The sequence below is a fragment of the Neoarius graeffei genome, chromosome 23 (genome assembly GCF_027579695.1).
Source record: "Neoarius graeffei isolate fNeoGra1 chromosome 23, fNeoGra1.pri, whole genome shotgun sequence".
Classification (NCBI taxonomy): Eukaryota; Metazoa; Chordata; class Actinopteri; order Siluriformes; family Ariidae; genus Neoarius; species Neoarius graeffei.
The window spans coordinates 29778643-29791789 of NC_083591.1; the positions used below are offsets into that span (position 1 = coordinate 29778643).

Below are 13147 nucleotides of genomic sequence, written 5' to 3' on the forward strand. Positions count from 1 at the left end.
ATTTCTGGTATATTAATGACTGTCACAAAGTCCTGGTGGCCAGTACAATATTTAAACCTCATTTACAATGAGATGTGGTCTGCACACATACACACACTGTTTCCTGAGAATAGACAATGAAACAGTTTGTTGTTTGGTGATTAATCTATGACAGCGCTCTCTCTGTATAAACGCAAGCATGTCAAATGAGTTCAGCCTATTTTAAATCCACAACACAGCATGTAGCAAATTAGGCTAGACTGGAAGAAAGAGGCAGAAAAAAATCATGAAATAAAGGGAGACGGAGGAAAAGAGAAGAAAAATATTTGCAGATTATGTTAAATAGGCACCTATATTACCATAATATTTTACCAAATGTGAAGAAATTGACAAAATTCATTAAAATTTTCATTACCATGAATATTGGATAAAATACTGTACACTGCCTGGCCAAAAGTCAACTGTTTTGATTTAAATAAGCAAAAAACACAAGAGTCTTTGATTGGATAATTACTGCAGTGATTAATAAGCTGTCAACAATTATTTTAACCTGAACTGATGCAGTGAGTAGCTTCTCATTTCTTGATTGACGGTGTATCAGTGGTGTATTGAAAGGCTTCAATTTGCTCGGTAGCATAAAGATTGGACTCTGGAGCAATGGAAAAAGGACCTGTGGTCTGATGAGTCCAGATTTATCCTATTCCAGAGTGATGGGCACCTCAGGAAAAGAAGGTACAGTGGGGCAAAAAAGTATTTAGTCAGCCACCAACTGTGCAAATTCTCCCACTTAAAAAGATGAGAGGCGCCTGTAATTTTCATCATAGGTACACTTCAACTATGAGAGACAGAATGGGGGGAAAGAATCCAGGAAATCACATTGTAGGATTTTTAATGAATTAATTGGTAAATTCCTCGGTAAAATAAGTATTTGGTCACCTACAAACAAGCAAGATTTCTGGCTCCCACAGACCTGTAACAACTTCTTTAAGAGGCTCCTCTGTCCTCCACTCGTTACCTGTATTAATGATACCTGTTTGAACTCGTTATCAGTATAAAAGACACCTGTCCACAACCTCAAACAGTCACACTCCAAACTCCACTATGGCCAAGACCAAAGAGCTGTCAAAGGACACCAGAAACAAAATTGTAGACCTGCACCAGGCTGGGAAGACTGAATCTGCAATAGGTAAGCAGCTTGGTGTGGAGAAAGCAACTGTGGGAGCAATTATTAGAAAATGGAAGACATACAAGACCACTGATAATCTCCCTCGATCTGGGGCTCCACGCAAGATCTCACCCCGTGGGGTCAAAATGATCACAAGAACGGTGAGCAAAAATCCCAGAACCACACGGGGGGACCTAGTGAATGACCTGCAGAGAGCTGGGACCAAAGTAACAAAGGCTACCATCAGTAACACACTACGCCGCCAGGGACTCAAATCCTGCAGTGCCAGACGTGTCCCCCTGCTTAAGCCAGTACATGTCCAGACTCGTCTGAAGTTTGCTAGAGAGCATTTGGATGATCCAGAAGAGGATTGGGAGAATGTCATATGGTCAGATTAAACCAAAATAGAACTTTTTGGTAAAAACTCAACTTGTCGTGTTTGGAGGAGAAAGAATGCTGAGTTGCATCCAAAGAACACCATATCTACTGTGAAGCATGGGGGTGGAAACATCATGCTTTGGGGCTGTTTTTCTGCAAAGGGACCAGGACGACTGATCCGTGTAAAGGGAAGAATGAATGAGGCCATGTATCGTGAGATTTTGAGTGAAAACCTCCTTCCATCAGCAAGGGCATTGAAGATGAAACGTGGCTGGGTCTTTCAGCATGACAATGATCCCAAACACACCGCCCGGGCAACGAAGGAGTGGCTTTGTAAGAAGCATTTCAAGGTCCTGGAGTGGCCTAGCCAGTCTCTAGATCTCAACCCCATAGAAAATCTTTGGAGGGAGTTGAAAGTCTGTGTTGCCCAGCGACAGCCCCAAAACATCACTGCTCTAGAGGAGTTCTGCATGGAAGAATGGGCCAAAATACCAGCAACAGTGTGTGAAAACGTTGTGAAGACTTACAGAAAACATTTGACCTTTGTCATTGCCAACAAAGGGTATATAACAAAGTATTGAGATGAACTTTTGTTATTGACCAAATACTTATTTTCCACCATAATTTGCAAATAAATTCTTTAAAAATCAGACAATGTGATTTTCTGGATTTTTTTTTCTCATTCTGTCTCTCATAGTTGAGGTATACCTATGATGAAAATTACAGGCCTCTCTCATCTTTTTAAGTGGGAGAACTTGCACAATTGGTGACTGACTAAATACTTTTTTGCCCCACTGTAAGTACATGAAGCGATGCACCCATCATACACAGTGGCCACTGTACAAGCCTCTGGAGGCCGTGTTATGATCTGGAGTTGCTTCAACTGGTCAGGTTGAGGCTCAGCAACGTTATATGGCAATAAAATGAAATCAGTTGACTACCTGAATTAGCAGGTTATCCCATCAAAGGGATTTTTTTTCTTCCCTGATGGCACAGGTATATTCCAGGACAACAATGCCACGATTCATCGGGTTCAAATTGTGAAATAGTGGTCCAGGATGCATGAGGAATCATTTTCACCCATGGATTGGCCACCACAGAGTCCTGACCTTAACCCCACTGAAAGTCTTTGGGATGTGCTGGAGAAGTCTTTAGAGAGTGGATCAACTCTCACATCATCATTTCCATTAAATGTTGTGAAGTTGCATAAGGCTGTCGCAACAATGCCATAGTGAATGCGTTCCATAATCAAAGCTAAAGGCAGGCCAATGAAATGTTAATGTGTGCGATTTTTATTCTGGCCAGGCAGTGTATTATGAATGCCAGAAAATTATGCCTCAACTTCACATACAAAGCTAATAATATTTCACATGACCTTATACATTGCATTTCCACAAATCTGAAATCACAATCGGATTTCAAAGACCTAAGAATTTTATAATCAAATATTAGCAAAAAATTAAGAGATAAACAAATTCATGATGTTCCATATCCCTTTACCACAATGAATCCCTAGTAAAAACATTGAAAACAAATAGAAGTAACTGTCAGAAAAACAGAAGTCTTTGCTTCCTTTGGCTGAGCTCAATGCTTTATAGGCTTAATCTTTTTTTTATAGGCCAATGCTTTTGAGGAAGTCCTCGTTTTCAACTTCCTGAAATGTGACCACAGTGGGCAGGTCCTCTGTCTGGGAACACACCCTCCTCTCCAATGCAGCATCTTCTGGGCTAAGCTCCTCCCCTTTGGTGAGGACGTAAAGAAAGTAGTGGAAGCTGTCACCGTAGTGATAGTGCTTGATGGACCAGCCGTACTCTTGGCGAGCGTACAGTTTCTTCCGGAAATGTGGTTGTGCAAAGGTGACAGACACAAAACGACCTCCAGGCTTCAGGACACGACTGATCTGTAGATAAACATGAGATGGAAAAATTTGAGAAAAATCAGAAATATTTCTCTGCAGATATACTGTACACCAACCTATACTTTACACACACACACACACACACACACGATAGGCAGATGCACAGACAGACAGACAGACAGACAGACAGACAGACAGAAAATAAAAGGAATCAGAAAACCTATACAAGAAAACTAATCACTACTGTTCTTGGCTCTATATAATAGATACAGAATGAGCTATTAGCACAGTTGGAGATGTTTAATCAAAATCATACTCAAGAACAAGGAATGTAATCAGCTTGAGAAAAATTCATGATTGCATGTGTGTCATGCGACAACAAGCTATGAATCATCTAAGCATCTGCCCTGAGGGACACATAAGACACTACTGGGTGAGGTTAGGGATGATGAGTGTGTGCAATAGTAAGAGAAAGTGAGGTGAAAAATAGCACGAGACTGAAATAGAGCAATTCTTATCCTCTGGTGAAAAAGGAAGAATGCCAGGTGTCAAAACCTGGATTCCAATTAAAATAATGTCCAGAATGTTCCTGCATGCTTACAAAAACAATAATAATTGTTCAGGTTTTTTTTTTTTTTAGGTCAGTAGATATTCCATGTCTGCTGTGGGAGGCTCTGCTGTGAAATCAAAAAGGATTAAAGGAGTTCTTCAAACCACAAGTGTAATTAGCAAGTAAGGAAGTGCACTATTAATCATTCTTTGTAGTTATAATGGACCATGATACTCAAGGTTAATGTATTTACCTACAGAACGGGGGGGACGGGGGACATTTGACTTCCAACTTCTCTATAAGATATTTAAAAGTAAAGGCAGGAGAGGCTGAATCTGACTGGAACAGTAAGATTAACTATTCTGCTTGAAACCCCAATAGATCATTTCTCCCTTTAGAAAGCAACATATATTCACTGGCCACTTTATTAGGAACACCCATACATCTGTTTTATGCAGTTATCTAATCAGCCGATCCCTTGACAGCAGCACAATGTATAAAATCACGCAGATACAAATCAAAAGCTTCAGTTAATGTTCACTTCAAACATCAGAATGGGAAAAATTTTGATCTCTGTGACTTTCACTGTGGCATGGGTGTTGGTGCCAGACAGACTGGTTAGAGTATTTCAGAAATTGTTCATCTCCTGGGGTTTTCACACACAACAGTCTCTAGAGTTCACACAGAGTGGTGCAAAAAACAAAAACACTGAGTGAGCGACAGTTCTGTGGGTGGAAGCGTCTTGATAAGAGAGGTCAGAGGAAAATGGCCAGATTGGTTTGAGCTGCCAGGAAGGAACTCTTTACAACCATAGTGAGCAGAAAAGCATCTCAGCATGCAACAGCAGAAGACCACATTGGGTTCCACTCCTGTCAGCCAAGACTAGGAATCTTATGGCCCTTTTCCACTACCCTTTTTCAGCTCACTTCAGCCCGACACGGCTTGCGTTTCGACTACCTCAGAGCAGCACGACTCAGCTCGCTTCAGCCCTACTCAGCACCCAAAACTCGCACGGTTTTGGAGTGGGGCTGAAGCGAGCCAAACCGAGCCGAGTGGGGCTAGGGGCGTGAGGAGACACTCCCCTGTGCACTGATTGGTGAGGAGGAGTGTCCTCACATGCCCACACGCCCCGCGAGCACGCTGGGATCTGTAAACACCGTAAACCCGGACAAAGAAGAATTACGAATTACGAGAATTTCTGAAGCCTTATGCGCCTCGCCTCATCTATACGCTCTTGCCAGTATCTGTTGGCGTTGTCGGTGACAACAAGCCACAGCACCAAGACCAGCAACACTAACGACTCCATGTCCTCCATGTTTATTGTTTACTATCCGGGTCGTGAGACTACCGCTTAAAAGGTCGCTGATGTCACTGTTTGCGCCGCCTAACGACATCACGTGACGTCCACCCACTTTCGCTAACTCCACCCAATGTGTCCACCCACTTCCAGCCAGCACGGTTCAGCGCGGTTGTAGTCAAAATGCAACTCCAACAGCCCCACTCAGCTCGACTCAGCCCAACTCAGCACGGCACGGCTCAGCCCAACTCAGCCGCGTTGGTAGTGGAAAAGCGGCATTAAATCAAGAACAAGTTCCTATTAAAGTGGCCGGTGAGTGCACATCGGCATCATTTAACCCAATTACCACAATACTGGAAATATTTACAATCTCCTCTGAAAGTACTGGAACAGCAGGGCCAATTGTATGCGCCGGACCGTGGCAGCACGTATTATTTACCTCAGCAATTTGTTTCCGTTTGTTTATTTTTTAATTTAGTTTATATCTTATTTGTCCTGGCTGACTAACTGTCTAGCTATTCCACGGTTAGTTTTTGTGTGTGTAAGAGCTGTTAAATCTGCCAACTCCTGAATTCTTTCATTTTTACTCGCTGGGTTGTTTTGTTTTGGTCCTGTACAACATCATGCCAGATTTGAGTGGTTTGTGTCGTCGTTTTACTGGCCCTACTTCGCTCCAACGGAAATACCAGTGTTGCTATTTTTCTCAAGTAGCTTTTCCTGAACTCAAGTCACGTTATAGAGGAAACAGAGCTGGTAAGAAAGTAAAAGAAAGGTCTTCCTCGAACTTAAAAATTCAATCTATTGTTACGCAACGCTGCACACAGAGACATGCCAATTCCGTTCGTGAAAGAACTTTGATTAACATAAATGTTAGTCAAAATCAAGCTTCTTTTCAAAATGTTGATTCTCATCTTGCTTTATGGAACGCTCGCTCACTGACTAAAAAAACTACGGCTGTGTGTGATACTGTACTTTCTGAGAATGTTGACATCATGCTTATAACAGAATCCTGGCTTAAAGATGATGTCTGTGATTCACCCATTATAGCAGACATTACGAACAGTTTGACGGATCATCAAGTATTTCAACAGTCAAGGTCCTCAAGGGGTGGTGGCGTATGTGCTATACTGAGAAAAGGTTACTCTGTCAAAAGGAACACTACATCTGTATTTAAGTCGTTTGAGCACTTGGATCTACGAGTCGAATCTGGATCTACTCATTTTCGTATTATTGTTGTCTATCGTCCTTCTCCGTCAAGGAAAGATAACTTGTCTGTTTCCCAATTTTTTGACAAGTTCTCGATGTTTCTGGAGACTGTTTCGATTCCTACCCATAATCTTATAATTGCTGGTGACTTTAATTTTCAATTAGATGCTATTTCTAGTAATTTTGATGCTTCTGCTTTCGCTGATCTCCTCTCATCTTTTGGGCTGATCCAACATGTACAAGATCCTACACATGTATGTGGGCATCTACTCGACTTAATTATTACTAAATCAGTTGGCGGATTGGTCATCAAGCCTAATGTCGCCTTTGGTTTACCATCGGATCACGCCTTGATCTCGTCGTGTTACCTTGCCTAGACCACGCCTGACTAGAGTTCTGGTGACTTGCCGTAACCTACGTAGCATCAATCTGGATGAATTTAGGGAATCAGTGATCTGTTCGTCTTTGGCTCGTGAACCTTTTGCTGACCTTTCATTACTAACGGAACAATTTGACACTGTTTTATGTGATCTTCTTGAACAGCATGCACCTCAACATACGCGCTATGTAACGTTACACCCTCATGCTCCTTGGTTCGATGACTCACTAAGGAATGCCAAGCTCATTAAACGTCGTTTGGAGAGAAAATGGCGTTTGACTCGTTTGGAAGTAGATCGCCAAATATATCGTGAATACTATGCAATTTACCAACAGCTACTCAAGAATGCCAAGTCTACTTATCATAAGTTGAAAGATCTTGACCAAAAAGCTTTATTCAGAGAAGTCGACATGCTTGTCTACGAAAGAAAGGCCACGATTCTACCGACTGACATTGATAAGTCTGATTTGCCAGTTGCTTTTGGTGACCATTTTAAAAGCAAAGTTGGCAATCTTCGATCATCCACTACTGACTCTGAACATCTATTTGCTCTTCCTGAAAACACATGTTCTGTACACTTGACGGAATTTATCTTGCCAGACGCTGATGAAATTCGCTCAATTGTCATGAGATCGCCTTCTAAATCCTGTAGTTTGGATCCTGTGCCTACCGTGTTGTTAAAGGAATGCACTGATGTATTGCTTCCTATTATAATGTCTATCATCAACAGTTCTCTGGCCTCTGGATCTGTTCCTAGTGCCTTCAAGTCTGCTTTGGTTACTCCCTGCATTAAGAAGCCAAAATTGGACGCTAACATACTGAATAACTATAGACCTATCTCCAATTTACGTTTTCTTTCGAAAGTTCTTGAACACGCTGTTCTTCCTCAACTGCTGTCCTATCTGTATGAGAATAATCTGTACCCTGAATTTCAATCTGCTTATCATTCTTGTCATAGTACCGAGACTGCACTACTCTGCGTACAAAAAGATCTTCTTAGAATTCTGGATGAAGGCAATGAGGCATTCCTGATTTTGCTAGACTTTTCAGCTGCATTTGATACGATCGATCATTGTGTACTTCTCCAAAATCTTGAAAAGCGTTTTGGGTTCTCTGGCACTGTTATCTCTTGGTTTCATTCTTATCTTAACAACCGGACTCAGTGCGTCAAGATTGATAGTTTCTTATCACCCAACTATCTACTGGAATCTGGCGTCCCACAGGGTTCTGTTCTTGGACCAGTCTTATTCTGCCTTTATGTTGCACCATTGGAAGACATATTTACATCTTATGGAATATCGTCTATGACGTATGCTGATGATACACAACTGTATTGTGTTATCCAGAAGCATCAGCAAGACTCTGCACAATCTACTCTTGAGAACTGCATACGTGATATCAAGTCCTGGTGTCCTGCCAACAAGCTTGTTTTGAATGATTGCAAAACTGAACTCTTGCATATTCACTCAAAGTTTGCCCGGTCACTCTCAAACTTACCTGGAATTGCTGTCGGCGATAAAATTATAGCACCCAAGCCTGAGGCTCGCAACCTTGGTGTTCTCTTCGATCATAATCTATCTCTAAAGGGTCAGATTACTAATTGTTGCAAAGCGTCTTTTATGGCTTTGAGTAACATTGCTAAGATTCGACGATATCTGGATCAAGACCAAGCTGAAAAGTTGGTCCATGCTTTTGTCACCTCTAGAGTGGACCACTGTAACAGGCTGTAGTATGGCTTACCTGCTTATGAGATCAACAAGCTTCAACGGGTCCTGAATGCTGCTGCCAGAGTTGTTGCAAGACCAAAGCCTGATGATAATATCCAAGATATTCTGAGATCGTCACACTGGCTTCCAGTTCAAGATCGAATAATTTACAAGATCCTGTTACTGACGTATAAAATACGTAATGGCCTTGCACCTCAATACCTAGCTTGTCTCCTGAACGATTACTCTACAACTTGATGTCTGAGGTCCACTATGAAGAATCTCTTGGCTGTTCCGTGCACATATACAAAAACTTATGGAGATCGTGCTTTCTCTGTAATAGCACCAAAGCTCTGGAATGCTCTCCCTGCTGAGCTTAAAGACTCTCCTTCAATAGATAGTTTTAAATCTAAGTTAAAGACATTTTTGTTTAAGTGATTAATCACCATGATTATTTTTTATTAGTTATTCGTATCATTTTTTTGAGTATTTTTTATGATTCTTACTGTAAAAACATTGAGATTTCTGTGAATATGCGTTTTTAAGAAATAAATTATTATAATTATTATTATTAATTCTTTTGCTTTTGGCTATAGACTGTTGTCATTTGGGTTTGAGATCAAAAGATGAATATTTGATGATAGATCAGAAGTTCAGTTTTCATTTACATCTAGATGCATTAAACTTGGATCAGGGCACTTTTTGTCTGAGCCCAAATATTTTTAACCCAACCATCAAAAATCTTGCAACACGTGACTTGCTTCTTGTTGCCAAGCTGTTGTCCTGTTAGACTGCTTGTTTAAAGGAACAGTCCACCATATTTCCATAATGAAATGTGCTCTTATCTGAATTGAGACGAGCTGCTCCGTACCTCTCCGAGCTTTGCGCGACCTCCCAGTCAGTCAGACGCAGTCAGACGCGCTGTCACTCCTGTTAGCAATGTAGCTAGGCTCAGCATGGCCAGCGGTATTTTTTGGGGCTGTAGTTAGATGCAACCAAACTCTTCCGCGTTTTTCCTGTTTACATAGGTTTATATGACCAGTGATATGAAACAAGTTCAGTTACACAAATTGAAACGTAGCGATTTTCTATGCTATGGAAAGTCCGCACTATAATGACAGGCGTACTAACATCTTCTGCGCGCTTCGGCAGCGCATTGATACGGAGCTCAGATATCAACGCGCTGCCGAAGCGCGCAGAAGGTGTTAGTACGCCTGTCATTATAGTGCGGACTTTCCATAGCATAGAAAATCGCTACGTTTCAATTTGTGTAACTGAACTTGTTTCATATCACTGGTCATATAAACCTATGTAAACAGGAAAAACGCGGAAGAGTTTGGTTGCATCTAACTACAGCCCCAAAAAATACCGCTGGCCATGCTGAGCCTAGCTACATTGCTAACAGCAGTGACAGCGCGTCTGACTGCGTCTGACTGACTGGGAGGTCGCGCAAAGCTCGGAGAGGTACGGAGCAGCTCGTCTCAATTCAGATAAGAGCATATTTCATTATGGAAATACGGTGGACTGTTCCTTTAAACAATTAATAGTTCTGAATGTCTACTCTTGGTTTGAGCCCTGGATTTCACCTGTGAAGAATGCATTTGTTGTAAAAAAGGATAAACCAACATGAAGACCATAGAGCTCTCTATAGAAGAACATCAAGCCATTTTGAAGCTGAGAAAAGAAAGAATATCGATCACCGCTACTGGACAAGGACTGGGCATAGACAATACAAGACTCTGGAATGTCTTGAAAAAGAAAGAAACCACTTGTGTACTAATAACCAGACATCAAACAGGTCTGTTGGTCACAAACGAGGTCCATAAAGACATGGTCAGAGTTCCTACACATTTTCCATTTCAAAATTCCATAATTCTTCCATACTCAAATTTCCAGACTTCATGGTACATTTTTCAGATCCTATTTGACACCACAGGAGTAAACGAGACCGTCAATGACGGCCTAGCTCACTCCGGCCCCATCTAGTCCAGAAGGAACGATCTAAAGTGGGCCACCTTGTGCAATAAATGTTGCAAGTTATATACACTATAAAAAAAGCTATATATAGAAGCTATATCCACCCTAGGAATACCTACTGTACCTATTTGCCAGAAAGAATCCAAAACAGCGAGGAATTCACCGAGAAGAAGCAATTTTTGTTGAACTGCTCATTAAGGGTTAATTAATCCATAATTTCATTAATAATTGTAATTAAGCAGATCTGGGTAGAAGTTACAAGCACCCTAGGGACCCCTACCTTCATGTCAGAAAGAATCAAAATCGGTGAAGGACTGAGGGAGAAGCAGCAATTTGTGTGGAAACTGCTCATTAGGGCTTAATTACTCCATATCTTCATTATTAATTACAATTATGCAAATCTGGATAGAAGCCGGGGTGGCACGGTGGTGTAGTGGTTAGCACTGTCGCCTCACAGCAAGAAGGTCCGGGTTCGAGCCCCGTGGCCGGCGAGGGCCTTTCTGTGCGGCGTTTGCATGTTCTCCCCGTGTCCGCATGGGTTTCCTCCGGGTGCTCCGGTTTCCCCCACAGTCCAAAGACATGCAGGTTAGGTTAACTGGTGACTCTAAATTGACCGTAGGTGTGAATGTGAGTGTGAATGGTTGTCTGTGTCTATGTGTCAGCCCTGTGATGACCTGGCGACTTGTCCAGGGTGTACCCCGCCTTTCGCCCGTAGTCAGCTGGGACAGGCTCCAGCTTGCCTGCGACCCTCTAGAACAGGATAAAGCGGCTAGAGATAATGAGAGGAGATGAGATGGATAGAAGCCTTATGCACCCCAGGCAGACCCACCTTCCTGCCAAAAAGAATAAAAATTGGTGAAGAATTAAGAGAGTAGTGATTTTTGTGAAGCGTGGACAACGCTGGACAAACAACACATGGTGGCATAAGCTCATCGCCTGTCGGCTGGATGAGCTAATAATAACTAGATGTTTATTATTTATATAAATTATTTTAAAATCCAACTGTTAATATGCATGTTACATTGTGAGTATGTTGCCAAATAATTGCCAGAAGCAAGCAAGTAACTGCTGATATTATATTCTTTCATAGGGCTCGAAATCTCTAGTGGCACCCCTGTGGCAAGGTCCTGTAGCTCATACTGTACAAATCAATTAAAACCAAACCCAGACAGGTTCAATGCGCAGCATTTTATTCAAGCTGCAGTGCTAAAACAATGCAGTTATTCTGTTTTTGCCACATACTGTAAATGTGAAAAATTAAACCGATACCTTCTACGTGTAACAGAAGGGATGTGGATGTACAACTCAGCAAAAGAAAAGGGAACAGAAGTCCACTGACTTTGCTGCATTGGATATTAGATGGAGTAAAACTGTTTAAAAATCATTGGTCACAAAAAAAAGTTCAGAACACCCTCCTCCTTTGTCTTCTTATGTCTCTCCTCCTGGCATAAGCATGTACACGCCATCACTCAAATACATGCAACCACACACACGTACAGCAAGGACAGCACAGAGGAAACCAGTTGCATCCTGCTGCAAAGAACGGTTGAGTGACAGAGACATCCATACACACACATGCTCAAATATGAAGATAAAACATGGTAGTAAGACAGTTATCAAGCCAGGAAGTCTTGTGCGAGTGTGCCACACACAAATAAGTAAGAGCAACTATGTTCTCACACACATCTGTTCGAACACATACATCTACATACACACACACAGAAACACACAGACAGACACACATATACACAGACACCAAGAAAGACAAATGCATTGTCATGCAGATACTGTACACACACACGATATTTGCCATCATTCACGCCTTGGGGCAACTCCACAACACCGGCAAAACTTGCCAGCTCTCAGAAAACTTGCAGTTACCCATTCTTACATTTGTAGTGTTGCAATGTGCATTTGTGCCGATTTTTTTTTTTTTTAGTTCTGCACAGGTACGATGTAGCCCAGCATGCTAACGTCAGATAGTTCACACACACATATATGTGTGTGTGTGTATATATATATATATATATATATATATATATATATATATATACACACACACACACACATATATATACACATATATATATATATATATATATATATATATATATATATATATATATATATACACATATATATAGTGTGTGTGTGTGTATATACGTGTGCGTGTGTGTATGTGTATATATATATATATATACACACACACACACATATATATATACACAACCCTGATTCCAAAAAAGTTGCGACAAAGTACAAATTGTAAATAAAAACAGAATGCAATAATTTACAAATTTCAAAAACTGATATTGTATTCACAATAGAACATAGACAACATATCAAATGTCGAAAGTGAGACATTTTGAAATTTCATGCCAAATATTGGCTCATTTGAAATTTCATGACAGCAACACATCTCAAAAAAGTTGGGACAGGGGCAATAAGAGGCTGGAAAAGTTAAAGGTACAAAAAAGGAACAGCTGGAGGACCAAACTGCAACTCATTAGGTCAATTGGCAATAGGTCATTAACATGACTGGGTATAAAAAGAGCATCTTGGAGTGGCAGCAGCTCTCAGGAGTAAAGATGGGAAGAGGATCACCAATCCCCCTAATTCTGCGCCGACAAATAGTGGAGCAATATCAGAAAG

General features: G+C 41.3%; 1 protein-coding gene across 1 annotated transcript in view; it reads right to left on the minus strand.

Annotated features, from left to right (window-relative positions):
- Positions 1-2318: 2318 nt before the first annotated feature.
- The window catches only part of ece2a (endothelin converting enzyme 2a), a 270914-nt gene continuing 260085 nt past the window's right edge, over positions 2319-13147 (minus strand). The window contains exon 3 of the mRNA XM_060906041.1: positions 2319-3422. Within this exon, the coding sequence (XP_060762024.1) occupies positions 3135-3422 (288 nt within the window). The 3' untranslated portion in view covers positions 2319-3134. The remainder of the gene's footprint in view (positions 3423-13147) is intronic.